The sequence below is a fragment of the Rhinoderma darwinii genome, chromosome 11 (assembly GCF_050947455.1).
Source record: "Rhinoderma darwinii isolate aRhiDar2 chromosome 11, aRhiDar2.hap1, whole genome shotgun sequence".
NCBI lineage: Eukaryota > Metazoa > Chordata > Amphibia > Anura > Rhinodermatidae > Rhinoderma > Rhinoderma darwinii.
The window spans coordinates 80,893,275-80,912,139 of NC_134697.1; the positions used below are offsets into that span (position 1 = coordinate 80,893,275).

At 43.6% G+C, this 18,865-nt stretch overlaps 2 protein-coding genes and 1 long non-coding RNA gene across 5 annotated transcripts in view; 1 reads left to right on the top strand and 2 right to left on the bottom strand.

The window, feature by feature from the left end:
• PAOX (polyamine oxidase) overlaps window positions 1-8,946 on the bottom strand; it is a 28,020-nt gene extending 19,074 nt beyond the window's left edge. Inside the window, exons 1-3 of the mRNA XM_075841829.1 lie at window positions 8,510-8,946; window positions 3,735-4,212; window positions 3,160-3,353 (exon numbers count right to left, since the gene is read on the bottom strand). Coding sequence (XP_075697944.1) covers window positions 3,160-3,353; window positions 3,735-4,212; window positions 8,510-8,756 — 919 coding nt within the window. The 5' untranslated portion in view covers window positions 8,757-8,946. The remainder of the gene's footprint in view (window positions 1-3,159; window positions 3,354-3,734; window positions 4,213-8,509) is intronic.
• The window catches only part of LOC142663281 (uncharacterized), a 64,956-nt gene continuing 54,613 nt past the window's right edge, over window positions 8,523-18,865 (top strand). For both annotated transcript variants that reach the window (XR_012851074.1, XR_012851075.1), the window contains exon 1: window positions 8,523-8,786. This is a non-coding gene — a long non-coding RNA (uncharacterized LOC142663281). The remainder of the gene's footprint in view (window positions 8,787-18,865) is intronic.
• Window positions 14,173-18,865, bottom strand: part of RASSF4 (Ras association domain family member 4) — a 211,266-nt gene continuing 206,573 nt past the window's right edge. For both annotated transcript variants that reach the window (XM_075841830.1, XM_075841831.1), the window contains one exon: window positions 14,173-17,521. In XM_075841830.1, the coding sequence (XP_075697945.1) occupies window positions 17,452-17,521 (70 nt within the window). In that variant the 3' untranslated portion in view covers window positions 14,173-17,451. The remainder of the gene's footprint in view (window positions 17,522-18,865) is intronic.

An 18,865-nucleotide genomic window follows, 5' to 3' on the forward strand; every position in this document is an offset into this window, starting at 1 on the left:
ATTTCTTAGACCATCTAAAAGATTATGCATAGTGTCCCTGCTATGGTTATGCTAATGCCTACTCTCATTTTCTTATAAATAAAGATGGATCGCCCCCTGGGGGCAGAGACTGTTTTTGAACACTGACGCTGCGTGTCATGGTCTCTCTCCGGTCGGCCTCTCTCAAATCCACCAGAGAGAGGGCATTAATTAATTTGGAACTCATAGACAAATGCAGATAATGTCCAAAGTTAAAGGACAAAGTATATTCTGCAGTGACAGTACGCATCGACCCTTCACATGCTTTCCTCCATTGTCCTACTGAAACATTCACCTGTAGGTCCCGTTCCCACTTTAACATATACGGATGTTTTTTCAAGGCCTTAGGGCTATTCAGTGCCCGATAGACAATTAATAGACCTATTTTCAGCCCTAAATTACCGAACAGAAATTGCTGTACCAACAAGGACTCTAGTATTGGGACAATAATTAGCTTGTAAAAAACTTAATCTTTTTAAGTCTGCCCTCATTACTGATGAAATAAATAAAGGGAGAGAGAAATTAGATATTTGCATAATAACAGGGAGTGATTTATCTGGTTTTGTGCAAGTTATAATAACATCATCTGCATATAATCCCAGGTGACGCCATGTTTGTCCTACCATCAATATCAGCACAAGATCGAATGGATTCTGCCGGTGGCTCCTTAGCTAATGCAATAATATCAGGAGATGAGGGACACTCTGGCGTGTCCCATTACCGATCATTATTTTTGAGGACAGAAAACCTGAGATCAGAACTTTAGCATTAAGAGGCGTATACAGGGCCAAAATTGCCTTTTTGATAAAACCTAGAAAAACAAACTTGACAGAACTGCGTCCAGATACCCCCAGTGCACCCTGTGAAAGGCCTTCTCCGCATCGAAGGAAAAAAATGCACTGGGGGTTCTGGACAGCTCCACCGCCTGAAGCAGGTTTATCATTCTGCGTGTTCCATCTTGGGTCTGTCTACCGGCCACGAAACCCACCTGGTCAGGTGAGACCAAGGAAGGAATTACTTTATATAATCGATGGGCCAACAACTTAAAGAGGCTCTGTCACCAGATTTTGCAACCCCTATCTCCTATTGCAGCAGATCGGCGCTGCAATGTAGATAAGAGTAACGTTTTTTTGTTTTTTTTTAAAAACGAGTATTTTTGGCCAAGTTATGACCATTTTTATATTTAAGTAAATGAGGCTTGCTAAAGTACAACTGGGCGTGTTTAAAGTAAAAGTCCAACTGGGCGTGTATTATGTGTTACATCTGGGCGTTTTTACTTCTTTTACTAGCTGGGCGTTGTGTATAGAAGTATCATCCACTTCTCTCCACAACGCCCAGCTTCTGGCAGTGCAGACACAGCGTGTTCTCGAGAGATCACGCTGTGTCGTCACTCACTTCCTGCCCCAGGTCCTGCATCGTGTCAGACGAGCGAGGACACATCGGCACCAGAGGCTACAGTTGATTCTGCAGCAGCATCGGCGTTTGCAGGTAAGTCGATGTAGCTACTTACCTGCAAACGCTGATGCTGCTGCAGAATCAACTGTAGCCTCTGGTGCCGATGTGTCCTCGCTCGTCCGACACGATGCAGGACCTGGGGCAGGAAGTGAGTGACGTCACAGCGTGATCTCTCGAGAACACGCTGTGTCTTTGCACTGCCAGAAGCTGGGTGTTAACGAACAGAAGTGGATGATACTTCTATACACAACGCCCAGCTAGTAAAAGAAGTAAAAACGCCCAGATGTAACACATAATACACGCCCAGTTGGACTTTTACTTTAAACACGCCCAGTTGTACTTTAGCAAGCCTCATTTACTTAAATATAAAAATGGTCATAACTTGGCCAAAAATACTCGTTTTTAAAAAAAAAACAAAAAACACGTTACTGTTATCTACATTGCAGCGCCGATCTGCTGCAATAGCAGATAGGGGTTGCAAAATCTGGTGACAGAGCCTCTTTAAGAGTAGATCTTCAAAATCGCAATTCAATAAAGCAATTGGTCTAAAGTTTTATTAATAATCATTCGGTAGGCCATCCAGTCCAGGGGCTTTATGTAATTTAGTAGTTTGGATCACCTTTTCTATTTCAGACAGCATAAATGGAACATTAAGAACTTGGAACTTGTCACTCGAGACTTTTAGGAAGGTTCTCAGTGGCCAAAAGCTTCCACCCCTGGATGATACATTGAGTGATCAATGTTCAGATTATACAATTTAGAATAATAGCTGTAATAATAGCCCTCTGCAATCTCTCGTGGATTTCTTAGCTGCCTCCCTTCCCTATCTTCCACATATTTAATCCTGGATTTGACAACCATCTTTTTAACACGGTCTGCAAGCAAAACACTAGATTTGTCACCCGTCGCATAAAGTTTAATCCTACATTTCCTCATATTATTTTCATAAACATGTAACAGTGCTATACGCAATTTGGATCTTAAAGTGTAACTAAACCTTCAACAAACTTCTGACATGTTACGAGTGACGTCATAAGTTCTGATCGGTGAGGGTCTGAGCACCGAAACCCCCACCGATCGCTAGAACGAAGTGGCAGAAGTGCTCGGGTGAACACTGAGCCGCTTAGTTTCTGAATGGCTTTTTTCGGAAAGCCGATGTAGCGGTGTACCGGCCCATAGACTTTCTATTGAGTCCGTACACCGATACATTGGCTTTCCGAAAACAGCTGATCAGAAACCCGGGCGCTTCTGCCGCTTCGTTCTAGCGATCAGACGGGGTCTCGGACCCTCACTGATCAAAACTTCTGACATGTCACTATGACATGTCAGAAGTTTGTTGAAGGTTTAGTTACCCTTTGATTGTGTTATATATTTTGTCACTTCTTAAGAGTGATCAGATTTATTCCTCATCTCAAATTGCTTAATCTAACTCAACAATGTGGTAATCTGTTTTTCGCTTAATCTTTTCTTTATTGCTGACAGTTTCATACACATTCCCCTTATATACATACGCCTTCTGTGTCGCCCAAAGCATATCATCCTTAACATCACCTGTAACATTTAAATAGAAAAATTCTTGCAGTTCTGGCTTTTAAAACCGTAGGGTAAATGTATTATTAATGGCGCTCACTCAACCCCTTTAAGTACCAATATATAATGTCCAAATGCTATTGTTTATTAATTTACCTAGTGGAACAGTGACGATGACGTGATCTGCCACAAAGCTGTCCCCATCTTCACACTGCACCTTCACAGGATAAACATGAGAGTTGCCGCCATGGAAGGATCCATTCCAGTCAATGCTCTTTACTGCTTTGTTTAATACCACAGTGCCATCTGGAAGTGGTGCCTTAATGTGGTTCACAAGGCTTTCATAACCCCTAAAAAAACGCAAAAACTATAAATACTTTCTGTTAAGACAATTTAAATGAAAGTTAAGCAAAAGTACAGGATTAGGCCAGATTCACACGAACTTGTTCAAACTTGGACGTGAAAAAGGGCCATTTTTTACGTCCGAGTTGCACCCGTGCGGGACCCGTTCTCACAGACTTGAGTCTATGGAGGGATCCGTGAGAACAGAAGAAAATAGGACATATTCTAGTTTTCAACGGACCCTTCACACGGTTCGTTAAAACAACGGCCGTGTGAACAGCCCCATTGAAATACATGCGTATGTTTTAACGGCCCTCACACGGACTTATACTACGGTCGTCTAAATTCGGCCTTATTGTCATTAATGAACTTGAGATTACCATACTAACCTAGGAAAGGTGCAGTCCAGCCCTGGAAGCATTGTATATTCCCCATAGGGGCAGAGTCCCACGTAGTTCATACTATGAGTTCCACTTACACAGCATTCCACATTTAGCAACCCTCTCAAGAGAGCCATATTAATTTCCACCATGTCTTGGTCCCACTCCTGTGAGCTCTGGACAACCTGTTGTCGGATGAAACTTCCCACGCTGGCCACAGGATCACAATCGGTTAAATTCTGTGCTTTATTCAGCCAGGTGTAATACAACGCTGTAATGTTGGTCACCACTTCTGGGCTGATCTTTTTTCCAGAACTGCTGTAGACAACTGGGATGGAAGAGGGATGGCCTTCTATGTTCATTTTTTGGTTCTCCTCGAGAAGGGCATCTGGGCCTAAAAGACTAAACTGAGAAGCCAGTTGGAAGACTGGGTTCGCTGGAGATGGTCCATGAATCCATTGTGCACCAATCTCAACCAGGCCTTTTGCTAAAAGAGAAAAAGAAACTGTTGTGAGGTAACGGTTTCTTTACAGCTAAATTGTAACTGTGGTTTCAAAAAAAACTTCTGAGATGTCATAGGGCCATGTCAGAAGTTGTTAAGGCCCAAGTCTACCCCAGATCACTGAAACGAAGATGCAGGCGTGTTGCGTCTTTTTTCGGCTCTCCTGCCGGAGGTGGTGTTAGCAGTGTACTGGCCATGGACTTCCTATGGAGATGAGCTGGAAAAAGATGATCAAAGCCAAAGGGGGCACTGTTCAGCTGAGCGTTCCTGCCTCTTCGTGCCACCGATCATTGGTGGTCTCATCAACCGTACCCCCACTGATCATAGATTCTGTCACTATGACATCTGAGAAGTTTTTTTGAAATAACAGGTACCCTTTGGCCCGGATCACACATACAGTTTTGATGCAGTTTTTTTAAAAACCAAACACAGGGGTGGACACAATAGAGGAGAGACATATCAGTCTTTATACTTTCCCTTCCATTTGGATTTACTCCTGGCTTTGACTCAAAAATCTGTATCCAAACCTGTACCAAAACACTTGAGATAGAGGTCACTGACATCCGTTGGTCTGACAGCTATTTCCCCAGACTCCGCCATAAACATGAACACTAGGCAGGCCTAAATAAGTTGCTGCTAGACACCTCCGTCAGCGACTTATCTGCCACTGGACAAAAAAGATCACCAGCGGCGCCTGATGGACCCTTTTGACTTAAAATTAGGTCTGTCAATTTCCGCTAAGGTCCCGGGAGGCCGGGGGTATGTCCCACTGTCAACTGTATCTGTGTCCTCAGGACGCAGATACAGTTGAACCCAATTCTGAAGCAGGGAACCATCAGCTCCCTGCTTCAGAATAAGTTAAGAGGGGAGAAAAGAGAGCTCCTCCGCTCATCGAGGACTCCCCAGGCACAGCACGACTTTAAGTGCTGTGCTCGGGGAAGCCCTTGACATCACTCTCCATATATGGACAGTGATGTCAGTGGATACTCCTCGAGTGGAATCTCTGGCCAGAGTCGGCAATGGGGATTCCACTCAAAGAGTAGCCATTGACATCACTGTCCATATATGGTCAAAGAGGGTGTGGCACTATCTACATGGATACTGTGGCACTATATAGGGGCACTATCTACATGGGACACTATGGTGCAATCTACATGGGCACTGTGTCACTATCTGCAAGGTGACCTGCACTAGGGGCAGCTAAGGGGCATTATACTGTAAAAGGGCAGATAGGGGGCATTATACTGTATGGGGGCAGATATGGGGGCATTATGCTGTAAAGGGGGCACTTTCTTGATCCCGCAGCACTCCGTGTTTCAAGCTTACATGAGTAGGGTTCCACACCAACGTATAAAAAATGGGAACTCAGCACTCCAAGGTATTATGCAATAAGTGATATTTTATTTCACATATAGCGTTAAGTAGTAATCCAAAAATAGGTTTAACGTTTCGGTCTATACATTCGACCTTCTTCAGACACTACAAAATTAATATACACAGAAATCAAAAAAAGTAACATCAAATCCAGCAATATATACATACTGGTATACAGAAGTTTATCTATAGCTAGATCTGTTTTACAATTCATGGATCATTTTGAAGAATACATAGGACAAAATGCGTTTATGGGAGTATCATTCTATTCATTTCAGTAATTACTGACACCCTATTGTAGGATATACAGTTCCGTTTTTTTCTTAAATCTCATTGCTTTATTAGTAGTAACCATTTCAATGTGTGCTCTGTACCAACGTCATATCGACAGTTACTCTCTCCGCGTCTTCCTCTCCCATAAACGCATTTTGTCCTATGTATTCTTCAAAATGATCCATACATTGTAAAACAGATCTAGCTATATATAAACTTCTGTATACCAGTATGTGAACTTCCATTTATCTCCACCTAAGCCTAGGGAAGATTAATATTGAATGTATATATGTATATATTGCTGGATTTGATGTTACTTTTTTTTATTTCTGTGTATATTAATTTTGTAGTGTCTGAAGAAGGTCGAATACATAGACCCAAACGTTAAACCTATTTTTGGATTACTACTTTTCGCTATATGCTGTATGGGGGCAGCTTTGGGTACATTAAGCTGTATGGGGCAGCCATATGGCATTAGAATGTATGGGGCAGCTATGGGGACATTATACTGTATGAGGGCATCTGTGTGGGCATTATACTGTATGGTGGAATTTGTTTGGGCACTATACTGCATGGGGGCATCTGTGTGCGCCTTATACTGTATGGGGCATCTATGTGGGCATTATACTGTATGGGTGCATCTATGGGGCATTTTACTGTATGGTGGCAGCAATGGGGGCATTATACTGTATGGTGGCAGCTATGGGGGCATTATACTGTATAGTGGCAGCTATGGGGGCATTATACTGTCTGGGTGCAGCTATAGGGGCATTATACTGTATGGAGGCAGCTATGGGGGCATGATACTGTGTGGGCTGAACCGGGTGTGTATGGGCAGGGATTGGGTGGGATTAGAGGTGTGGCTTAAAAGAAAAAAAAATCGGCGGTGTCTCTCTTTGTGTTACTTGAACGTTGGGAGGTATGTAAAGGCAAGTCTGTTTTCAAAAAGAGGGAAATATAAAGGGTTTATCCGGCGACCAAAAATTGCATTGCATTAATATTTTTATGTAGAAATAAAAATCTTTAAAGAGGCTCTGTCACCAGATTACAAGTGTCCTATCTGCTACATAATGTGATTGGAGCTGTAATGTAGATAACAGCAGTGGTTTCTATTATAATAAAAACGATAATTTTTTAGCAAGTTATGAACAATTTTCGATTTATGCTAATTAGTTCTTAATGACCAACTGGGCGTTTTACTGGGCGTTGTAAAGAGAAGTGTAAAGTGTATGATGCTGACCAATCACGCGCGAGATCACGCTGTGCTGTCACATACTCTCACATTAACTTTACCAAAGTGTCTTGACTCACTATAGACATCACTTCCAGCCGGGACGCGATGTCTATTCACACTCCCGACAATTCGGTAAAGTTTCTGTGAATGACAGCAAAGCGTGATCTCGCAAGATCACGCCGTGCTGTGTGAGTAAGTCCCCAAGAAACTTTACCGAAGTGTCGGGAGTGTGAATAGACATCGCGTCATGGCAGGAGGCAATGTCTATTCACGGTCAAGACACTGCGGTAAAGTTAATGTGGGAGTATGTGACAGCACAGCGTGATCTCGCGAGATCACCCTGTGCTGCGATTACAGCTAAAAATGAACGATTAGTCAGCGTCATACACTTCTCTGTACAACGCCCAGTTGGTAAAAAGTTAACAAACGCTCAGTTGGACATTAAGAAACTCATTAGCATAAATCTAAAATTGCTCATAACTTGCTCAGAAATGATCGTTTTTCAAAATAAAAACCACTGCTGTTCTCTACATTACAGCACCGATCATATTATGTAGGAGATAGGGCACTTATAATCTGGTGACAGAGCCTCTTAAAATTCGGTACTAAATGGTGCCGTTCAAACCCGGTGAATTGTTCCCGGAAGTCCCGGAGGTTTCCTAATATTGATGATGCGCCGACACGGCCCCACGTGACTGAGGGCGTGCTTCCTGTGCTGTGACATTGCCTATTGCTGTAGTCCCCGAGCAGACCGTCAGCTAGCGCTTTGGACTCCGGCACTGCTCCCGACATTTGGTCAGTGACTTTCAAGGGTTTCCTATCGCTGGGGTTCACGAGCAGAGCGTCAGCTGATGATCAGGGACTCCAGCAATAGGTAATGTGACAGTCCCTTGCGGTCATGTGACTGATAACACGCCGACTCGAACAGCACAGGAAGCGTGCCCTGAGTCGCGTGGGGCTGTTTCAGCGCGTCATCAATATTAGAAAAGCTCCAGGACTTCCGGGAACAATTTACAGGCTTTGCACCCTTTAGTACCATATTTTAAATTAAAGTGCATTAGTAAGTGACGATTTTTACATAAAAATATTAATGTAATGCACTTTTTGGTCCCGGATAACCCCTTTTTTAAGGTGCAAATAGGGACATAAGTACTTGTATTTGTCCAAAAGAGGGACATTAGGAGGGATTAGAGAAGTAATAGATGAACTATTTTCTAATACATGCAGCAGAACACTTCCACAGACGCAAAAGCAAAACACTTCCACAGACGCAAAGTTCAACTCTCCCCCCCCCTTCAGACTGCCGGCATTATATAAACAGCGCCACCTAGTGTCAAACAGTTGTTACGTTTCTCGTGATGGCAGACTGCACAATTATCGCTCATGTCTGCAATGATTTACCGAAGCTCTGGGTGCGGATCCGGCCTCCGGTCCTCCCAGTGGCCTCTAGCACCTTTATGTTTAGGAAGCCGCGTCTGTGCAGCTTCTCCGCTGCTACAATGCCGGAGATTCCAGCGCCGACGATTACCACGACCGGATCCCGGGGGGGACCCATGGGTTCGAGTTCCTCAGAGCCGCGGGTGTCCGAGAGTGCAGCAAGCGGTAGGACGAGGAGGAGGAGGAGCCTGGTGCCGGGCCGGGGCTGCATGTTTAACGGCTTCTTCCTCCTCAGATAAAGGTGACCGAGGTGTGAGGCCGGGGAGACGCCGCGCTGTTCTGCTGCTCGATGTCTAATATTAGGCAATACGTTTTTTGTTTTTTTGTACAATGGAAGTCAATGCCAAGATTGACGCAACTGTTTGGCATTTTGTTGCGTACATCTGGGCTGTACATCCGGTCTATACGGCAGCCATGCACACCAAGCGCAGTGTGAACAGAGCCTATCGTGCCACCTGAAAACTGACATTACCATGGACACCAGTCCACCATGGCTGGATAGATATATTGCCACAGGTTTGAGGTGGATATCTGCGTTAGGGTATGTTCACACGTAGTGACCAAAAACGTCTGAAAAGACAGAGCTGTTTTCAAGGGAAAACAGCCCCTGATTTTCAAACGTTTTTTGAGCAACTCGCATTTTTTGCGGCGTTTTTCGCGCCGTTTTCGCTGCGTTTTTTACGTCCGTTTTTGGAGCTGTTTTCATTGGAGTCTATGAGAAAACAGCTCCAAAAACGTCCAAAGAAGTGTCCTGCACTTCTTTTTACGAGGCGTAATTTTACGCGTCGTAATTGCCGTACGATGCGTAAAATTACGCGTCGTGGGAACAATACAGCGTTATACCCATAGAAAGTAATGGGCAGATGTTTGACAACGTATTTGAGACGTATTTTCAGACGTAAAACGAGGCAAAAAACGCCTCGTATACGTCTGAAAATAGGTTCTGTGAACCCAGCCTCACCGTATGTGTGGAATGTTTCCTCAGGCTTCATGCACATGGCGATATGTGTGCCGCTGTATGGCGGCTCCATACGGCAGCAAAGATATTATTTCTATGGGAGAACACCGCAATATCTTATCCGATATGAGATCAGAGGCAAAATGCAATGGCCAACATACATGTGAGGAGTTTGAAGCTGGCCTCGTATATTAAATGAATGTCCGTGGAATCTGAGTAGCTCGAGTTCTAAAATTTCAGTTGCGGAATCTCTGGCTGCTCTGCCGACACTCTAGCCAGGGGTTCCGCTCCTGGAGGAGCCTCTGACATCACTGTCCATATATGGACAGTGGTGTCACATGCTCCATCTAGGAGCGGAATCCCTGGCCAGAGCATTACCTACGCTCTGGCCGGGGGAATTCCAGCATCTCAAAACCCCTAAGGTCTATGTCCATATATGGACGGTGTCCTCAAGGGCTTTCCCAACATCGGAGTCCCCGGCCAGAAAGCTTGCGATGCTTCCGGCCGGGGACTCCATATATGAACAGTGACGTCAAGGGCTTTCCTGGACTCCGCACTTAAAGTAGCGACGTGCCCGTGAGGGCCAGGATCAGTTTTTTTCAAGGAGCGATTCCGAAAAAAGTGCCATTACAAACGGACCCATTAAGTTCTATAGGGGCTGTCTGGCCGTGAAAACGGGCAAAAATAGTCCTATTCTTTGACAGACAGTATCTACGGTCACATGCCCATTTTTCCTTATTACATAAGCAACATACATTCATGTGTGGAAAACCTTCCCGGCTTTGTATAGATTTATAAACCGATGAATTAGTTTAATTGTATTTCTTTATTTTGAAACGCAAAGACAGAACGAACATTTTATATCAGGAAGAAAAAAACATTACTTGCCGCCACAGTCAATTTTAGTTTTTAAATTTTAGTTTTTTTTACCTTCCCACCTTCCAAAAGCCAGAACTTTTCTTATTTTTCCATCAGTGAAGTCATGTGCAGTCTTGGTTTTTGCAGGACTTGTTGTTTTTCATGGAAACCTTGTATTGTTCCTTATAATATACGGGGAAAAAATGTATTTGTAGGGTGGAATGAGAATAAAAAAGTTTTTCCTTTTTTTTTTTACGGCGTTCACCGTGCAATAAAAACGACATGTTAAGTTCATTCTGTGGGTCAATACGATTACGGCGACACCAAATTTATAGCGTTTTTTTAAAATGGTTTAACCCCTCAACGCTCAGCGACCTAATATTCCGTTGCGCTGACCGACCCGCTCGCGCTCAGCCACAGAATATTACGTCGCCGGAGTAACGGCCATTTCGACGGTCTTCCCGACACATGCAGGAGCTGTGACAGCTGCTGTCTTGTACAGCGGTTGCCGCAGCTCCTATAGCGGGGACCGATCGCTGTGTCCCCGCTGATTAACCCCTTAAAAGACGCGTTCAATAGAGATCGCAGCTTTTTAGCGGTTAAGCTACCATCGCCGGCCTGCTACACGATAGCGGCCGGCGGTGGTGACTATGGCAACAGGACACTTAACAATGGCGTCCGGCTATGCCGTCGACGGAAGCCTAATGGGTCCTGACAAAGTCAGGACCCACTATGCTTGCTGTCAGTGAGTAGCTGACAGCTCTTAGGCTGGGTTCACACGAGCACATTACGTCCGTAATGGACGGAACGTATTTCGGCCGCTAATCCCGGACCGAACACACTGCAGGGAGCCGGGCTCCTAGCATCATAGTTATGTACGACGCTAGGAGTCCCTGCCTCTCTGCAGGACAACGGTCCCGTACTGTAATCATGTTTTCATACACGAAAAGTATTAAAAAATAGTACAAAAAGACAAGAGAACTCAGTATAATTCCAGTATAAGCACGACAGACGAGCTCCCTATAGCATTGCAAGGGAAAATATCAGACAGTCCAAACAATGAGCATGGGGTATAGGCAGTAGTCTGAATCAAAAGCATCAAAAAACATACCCTAGCAATATACAATGTGTCAATGCGATGAGGTAAAGGTGTGCGTCGCTATTGATAATCAGTCCACATACTGATAAGTCCACCTTATCAGTCCGACCTAACTGTTGCAGTGGGCTCAGAAATACATGAAGACTAATTTTCAAACCGTGTTGTTTACTGATGAGTGCCGTGCAACCCTGGATGGTCCAGGTGGATGGTTGATGAATGGCCACCATGTCCCAACAAGGCTGCGACGTCAGCAAGGAGGTGGCGGAGTCATGTTTTGGGTTGGAATCATGGGGAGAGAGCTGATAAGCCCCTTTAGGGTCCCTGACGGTGTGAAAAATGACCTCTGCAAAGTACGTAGAGTTTAAGACTGACCACTTTCTTCTGTGGTACAAAAAGTTATCCCATTTTTAGTGGGAGACGAGGTAACTAAAAAACAGCAATTCTGGCATTTTACTAAGCTGGGCGTTCTGAAGAGAAGTGGATGATACTTCTCGTCAGAACGCCCAGCTAGTAAAAGAAGTAAAAACGCCCCGATGTACGCACATAATACACGCCCACTTGGACTTTTACTTTTAAACACACCCACTTGGACTTTTGCAAGCCTCATTTACATAAATACAAAAATGGTCATAACTTGGCCAAAAATGCTCGTTTTTTAAAAATAAAAACGTTACTGTAATCTACATTGCAGCGCCGATCTGCTGCAATAGCAGATAGGGGTTACAAAATCTGGTGACAGCCTCTTTAAAGGGGTTGTCCGAGATACCATCAAATTTTCAAAAAGTGTTTCATACATTTCCCTTTATACAGACAACCTACATAAAGCAGTATTTTAAAAAAAATCCACTTACCACATCTCATCTTTGAATTTCACGCTGTTTGTTTACATGCACTCCTGGTCCGGTTTGTTGATGTTTCCTTCTGATAATACTTATTTTCCCTGCATGAATTGCAGGCTGTAATGAGCGTGCGTGTGCAGCCTACCAAGAGTTTGTGTGCTGTCCTTGCTCGTCCCCGCTGACATCCTTCCCTGTACTTGTGTTTCCTTGCTGACATTCTTTTTTTTGCACCCCTACACCGCCGTAGATGTCATCCCCCACCTCCATAGAGGTCACACTCCCCCTCCCCCACCTGTACCTAGCGCTCACCGAAGAAGCGGAATCCCACTGTGGTCGTGGATTCCGCTCCTGGACACTTCGCTTGATGTCTCTGTCCATAGACATCAAGCGATCCGTTCTGGACAGGAATCACCGGCCACAGTGGCGCTATGTACATAAAGGCGGGGAGTGTTTGTGGGGGGTATCTACAAGTGGCTGTGTGTCACTTCCTATAAGAGGCCGTGTGTCACTTCCTATAAAGGGCCGTGTGTCACTTCCTATAAAGGGCCGTGTGTCACTTCCTATAAGGGGGCGTGTGTCACTACCTATAGGGGCTGTGTGTCACTTCCTATAAGGGGCTGTGTGTCACTACCTATAAAGGGCCGTGTGTCACTTCCTATAAGGGGGCGTGTGTCACTACCTATAGGGGCCGTGTGTCACTACCTATGAGGGGCCATGTGTCACTACCTATGATGGGCTGTGTGTCACTTCCTATAAGGGGCTGTGTGTCACTACCTATAAGGGGCTGTGTGTCACTACCTATAAGGGGCTGTGTGTCACTTCCTATAAGGGTAGAATTGGAAGGATAATGTATGGATATACAGGGGAGCGCTACAAGTAAGTAAACGGTTAACAATGGTAAATTCCTTGATTTATTAAATATAGGCAACGCGTTTCGACACAGGACATGTCTTCGTCAGGCCAAGGAAGAACAAACAGTACAAAGAGACATCTTAAAGAGGCTCTGTCACCAGATTTTGCAACCCCTATCTCCTATTGCAGCAGATTGACGCTGCAATGTAGAGAACAGTAACGTTTTTGTTTTTTTTTAAACGAGCATTTTTGGCCAAGTTATGAGCATTTTTATATTTATGCAAATGAGGCTTTCTAAAGTACAACTGGGCGTGTTTAAAGTTAAAGTCCAACTGGGCGTGTATTATGTGCGTACATCGGGGCGTTTTTACTACTTTTACTAGCTGGGCGTTCTGACGAATCAGCATCATCCACTTCTCTTCACAACGCCCAGCTTCTGGCAGATCACGCTGTGACGTCACTTCCTGCCCGAGGTCCTGCATCGTGTCGGACGAGCGAGGACACATCGGCACCAGAGGCTACATTTGATTCTGCAGCAGCATCGGTGTTTGCAGGTAAATCGATGTAGCTACTTACCTGCAAACGCTGATGCTGCTGCAGAATCAACTGAAGCCTCTGGTGCCGATGTGTCCTCGCTCGTCCGACACGATGCAGGACCTCGGGCAGGAAGTGAGTGACGACACAGCGTGATCTCTCGAGAACACGCTGTGTGTCTGCACTGCCAGAAGCTGGGTGGTAACGAAGAGAAGTGGATGATGCTGATTCGTCAGCATCATACACTCCCATTCCCAACGCCCAGCTAGTAAAAGAAGTAAAAACGCCCCGATGTACAAACACAATACACGCCCAGTTGTACATAACTTTAAACACGCCCAGTTGTACTTTAGAAAGCCTAATTTGCATAAATATAAAAATGGCCATAACTTGGCCAAAAATGCTCGTTTAAAAAAAACAAAAAACGTTACTGTAATCTACATTGCAGCGCCGATCTGCTGCAATAGGAAATAGGGGTTGCAAAATCTGGTGACAGAGCCTCTTTAAGTAATAAGCCAAACATGATTAAAAAATCCAGAACAGCCCAAAAAAAACGCGAAAGCAAAGCTCATGGAGAGAGCAGCTGTCAGTGACGGTGAATGTTATAAAAACGATATTGTAATAGTTCAAACTTTTACGAACACAGCGATTCCAATTTAAAAAAAAATTCTTATTTTTTTTACATTGAACGGGGAAAAATAGGAAAAGCGGGTTAAACTTTGAAAAAAAAAAATTTACATAAAAAAATCTTTAACTGTTTTTTTTTTTTATTACTCCAATTAGGGAACTTGAACGAGCGATCGTTGGATCGCTTGCATGATATACAGCAATACTATTGCAATATATCGTGATTTTTGCATTTATTAAGCCCTTCCAGAGGCAGGGCCTATTAGGAGCAAAAGGATGGCAAACCTGGGGCCCTTCATTAATAATGAATGTCAGAAAGAGGCAGACAACAAGGTGTAGATTATAATGCCCTTGAACCAGGAGAAAAAAAAACTTTTGCTTCGGTGGCTATGCACACGGGCGGGCAATGTATGAATGGCGGGCATGTACTGCTGTATTTCCACTGCAGTAGCCGGGGCAGCTGATCGCTAAGCTGACTTTTGTTTTGATGAGACCAACCATTGTTAACCCATTAATATGTTTCATCGAAAAAGTCCAGAAAGTAGTTAACCGTTTTAGCAGTAATTTGCTGTGTTTCTAGTATATATATATATATATATATATATATATATATATATATAAAAACCTTTCTAATCCTAATTTGCTTCTCAGTGTCCCCCTTTCAATGCTTCATCCACAATATGCACTCCCTTAGGAACCAATGACAAAACAAAGGCAGAAAGGGCATGTGCAGCGTTTATATCTGCTGTCAGGAACGGGTTCCCACGCAGCACAAACGCTGCGGAAATTCCACTGCATTTACAGTAGCAGCAAATTGGATTTAGAAAATCTCATGCTCACGCTGCGGAAAAAAACAGTTTCCGTTGATTTTCTGTTTTCGGGTTTACCCCATTGAATACAATGGAGATGCAAAACCCGCAACAGAAAGACAAGTGTTGTGACTTTTGTGGCGGAATCACAGCGATTCCGCTGCAAAAATCGCAACTCGGGAATAAAAAAAACAAACAGATTTTCCAAGAATGCTCTCCTTCCTGAAGTCCGGCCTCCTGGGATGATGTTCCCATGTGACTGCTGCAGCCAATCACCAATCACAGGATGCAGCGTCACATGGCCTGCAACGTGATCTTATGAGGCCGGACTATGCGCAGAACAAAAAAGGGGGTAAGTACAAAAGTGTTTTTTTTTTCCCCCTACTGCAGCGGAAACTCAATTCGAAGAGTTGGGGTAAGTATCAAAGTTTTTGGTTTTTTTAAGCACTGCTTTCTGCAGCGGAAATTTCAATAGAAAAACTGCACCAGAATTTCCCTACTTTTGAGAGGGATGAAATGTTCAATGTACCAGCAGATTTTTATGCTACATGTCCTTACAAGCTGAGAACAATGAGTCCGCTCTGCAATACTGCCATGCTACTGCAGGGGCTCTGCTTCTTACCTGACAAGCAGGAAAAAAGAAAACTATTTCTATTGACTGCTCTGAAGTGAACAGAGAATCACTATGCAAAGAACTGGCTGTGTAGAGAGTGACTGAGCATGCGTGTCCACCAGTTCTCCGCTCTATAGGTGTATGTGCACATTGCTATACACCACGTGGTGCCAAACTATGTAAAGAAATTGCATAACTCTTCACTGGATCCTTTTTTCTACAGCATGTAAATGGCAAACATTGTAAAAAAATGTTATGATCTAAACAATAAATAATATATTGATTAGTGAAACAACTGTAACAATGAGGATGAGAGGAGGCTTGTGTGCGGCATGGAAATACATTGCTTTATCTTGCTTACATGGCAGTAATGTGAATCAGCTTTATTCAGTGTCCTGAGAGAGATTAAAAGACTTAAGGTACTTATTCATCGGCCAAGTTTGGCCGGTGCAAGGAGCGCCGATCAACGAGATAGATCGTTGATTGGCGCTCGTTTGCTCCTTTCACAAGGAACTAGTATGGGGACGAGCGCTCGTTACAAATGTATGGAGACAAGTGATCGTAGTATCATGTCAGCAGCTCGTCTCTATGTTTACACAGCGGTATGTGCAGCAGACATAATATTTTACACATTTAAAACAATACGATCAGCTGATAAACGAGTGTTTGCTTGGTCATCTGCTGATCGCTGCCCTGTTTACACAGGACAATTATCGGGAACGAGTGTTCGTTAAACGCTCGTTTGCCCGATAATTGCCCAGTGTAAAAAGGCCTTTAGACTGTAGATAGCCCAATAAACTGCATAGAGTGTCACAAGTAGGGAAAATTAAAATGTTCATATATATATATATATATATATATACACACATGTATATATAAATTTGCAGAGGAAAGCAGCACGTCAATAGATATATTGTATATGGGTGCCAGCGAGCAGAACCGCAATCCAAGGCATACAAAAAGCAGAAAAATCGCAGCTCTCCAGGTTAAATCCAGTCAAAAAAAATAAAAAAAAATATATATATACCGTATGTGTATATTTAATTGCATAATGTATGCCGCCATGAGATGGAGCTTACTGAAGTCAGATTTATTATTGCGTTCAATGTGAGTTGTATAAATCAGTAGGCAAGCTCCCCCTAGTGGCCATAGTTTTATTAGCTCTATGGCTTTGTGAAGGAAAGCAGAATATTTGGAGCTCTGTATCAAAATATACCTAGCTCAGACTCCTATAAAGAGATATTATTAAATTAATCAGTACAGTATTTTCTATCTATTTGTATTAACAACAAAATGACAGGTCCATTTTAGGCTAGGACTACACGGTGACATGAAAATGGCCATGACACTTGCGACATCGCAGATAATGATTGACTATGTGGTCGCGTTGAGACGTGGCCTAATGCGATTTCGATCGTCACAATAAAAAACAAACTGGCAAGTCACATGCTAGCTTCTTTCCACAGAAAGCAATGTAAATCTCGCGTGACAGGTATTCGTAAGCTCATGGGAAGAAAAATTGCTAGTTACAGTCGCATGCGACTTACACACAAATCGCGCCCGAAATAAGTCGCTCATGCGATTTGATGTCGCGGTGTAGCCCTAGATTTGAACATTCAATAGGCATCTAGTGAAATGTAATGTCCAAGTCCATGCCTATTATCAGCAGATGCTTTCCATCCCAGATAACAGTACTTTCTCTGCACTGCTGACTTCTTTAGGCAAAACTTTCATAGTTGGTAAGCTGATCCAGTTTTTCCAGTAGCATCAAACGTAGAGCATTGTACCTATAATAAAAAAAAAAATCAATATTTACAAAAACATGCAAATGACAAATGGCTGTAAGTTCACTGGTTCCACAGATGATGATATATATGTTACTATATGGCTAAAAGTATGTTGACACCCGAACATCACATCAGAATGGATTTGGTATTGGTCTTCCTTTTGTGGCTGTAACAACCACTCATTTTGACAGACTGGAAGTGGCTGTAAAAAATCTGATCCTTTCAGCCTGGCTCACAGTCCAATTTATCATCCGTGGTGTTCAGCAGTTTCCCCCTCTGCAGGCTCTCTCTCTAATTCTCAGTTGTCTCCAAGTTAGTGGGTAGAGCCTAATGGCTATCCTGTCTCCTATATACTACAGCACACATAGAAGAGGAGAATCCTGCTCTCCTGTTTCTATCTATCTCATATATACTTAGAAGCAGCATGGAGGAGACTATACAGCAGTAATGAGCAGTGTAGCTGAGAATCCAGCACTGGGATAAGACAGTAACACTTACCAGGAAGATGCAGGACATCTGACTGTGTCTCTCTCTATGCTCCTGCTCCCCCTCCCCTCTCAATAGACCCCTATTGGCAGGCAGTGCAGAAACACAACCCCACCTCTTGCAGTCGCCTGTAGCTAGGGACAGATTTTGCTTGACAACTGGGGGTGGACAGCAGATTACAGTAAGGGAGACACCTAGTGGCAGTAACTTCAGACAGAATTTGCATTGATAAATCAACTAAATTTTAACAGTAAGTAAATAACAAAGGTAATCTATATCAGGTATACTATTAGATTAGCATAAAGTTGTTAGAAAATAAATTAGTGTTCATTTAATAAATTCACCGCTATATACTTATTTTTAGCCGACTTTCTAATATCTATTTTTTTAACCAATTGTTAAATTACACTTTATAAAGTCAAACGTGTGTTTTTTTTTGTTGTTTTTTTTAAAGGGAATGTTTTGCCTATATTTTTCTTTTACTTATTAAAACCAGATAGTAAAGGGGGCGCTCGCGAGCTGCAAACCAAGATGGCCGCATGCTGAGGTAGCTCCGCGACTCCTGGGCACAACAGCTACAAATAGCTTATATTTGAGGTGAATTCCCTCGCTCACTTACCCTTCTCCTCCATCCGGAGGATTTTCTGCCCGGATTGTCCATGGTTCGGAAGAGTGCGGTGGGGCGAAAGGACTTGAAACCACCGGAGTCCTCCGTCCCTGCCCCCACACCTGAGATTGCAACATCGCCCGCCATGTCGACCGTTTCTGAAGACGAACTACAGGCCTCGCCTGAGCTCATCGCAGGCTCCCAAGAAGACGGTTCACAGCTACCTGAACCCCAGTTCACTACCAGAGATG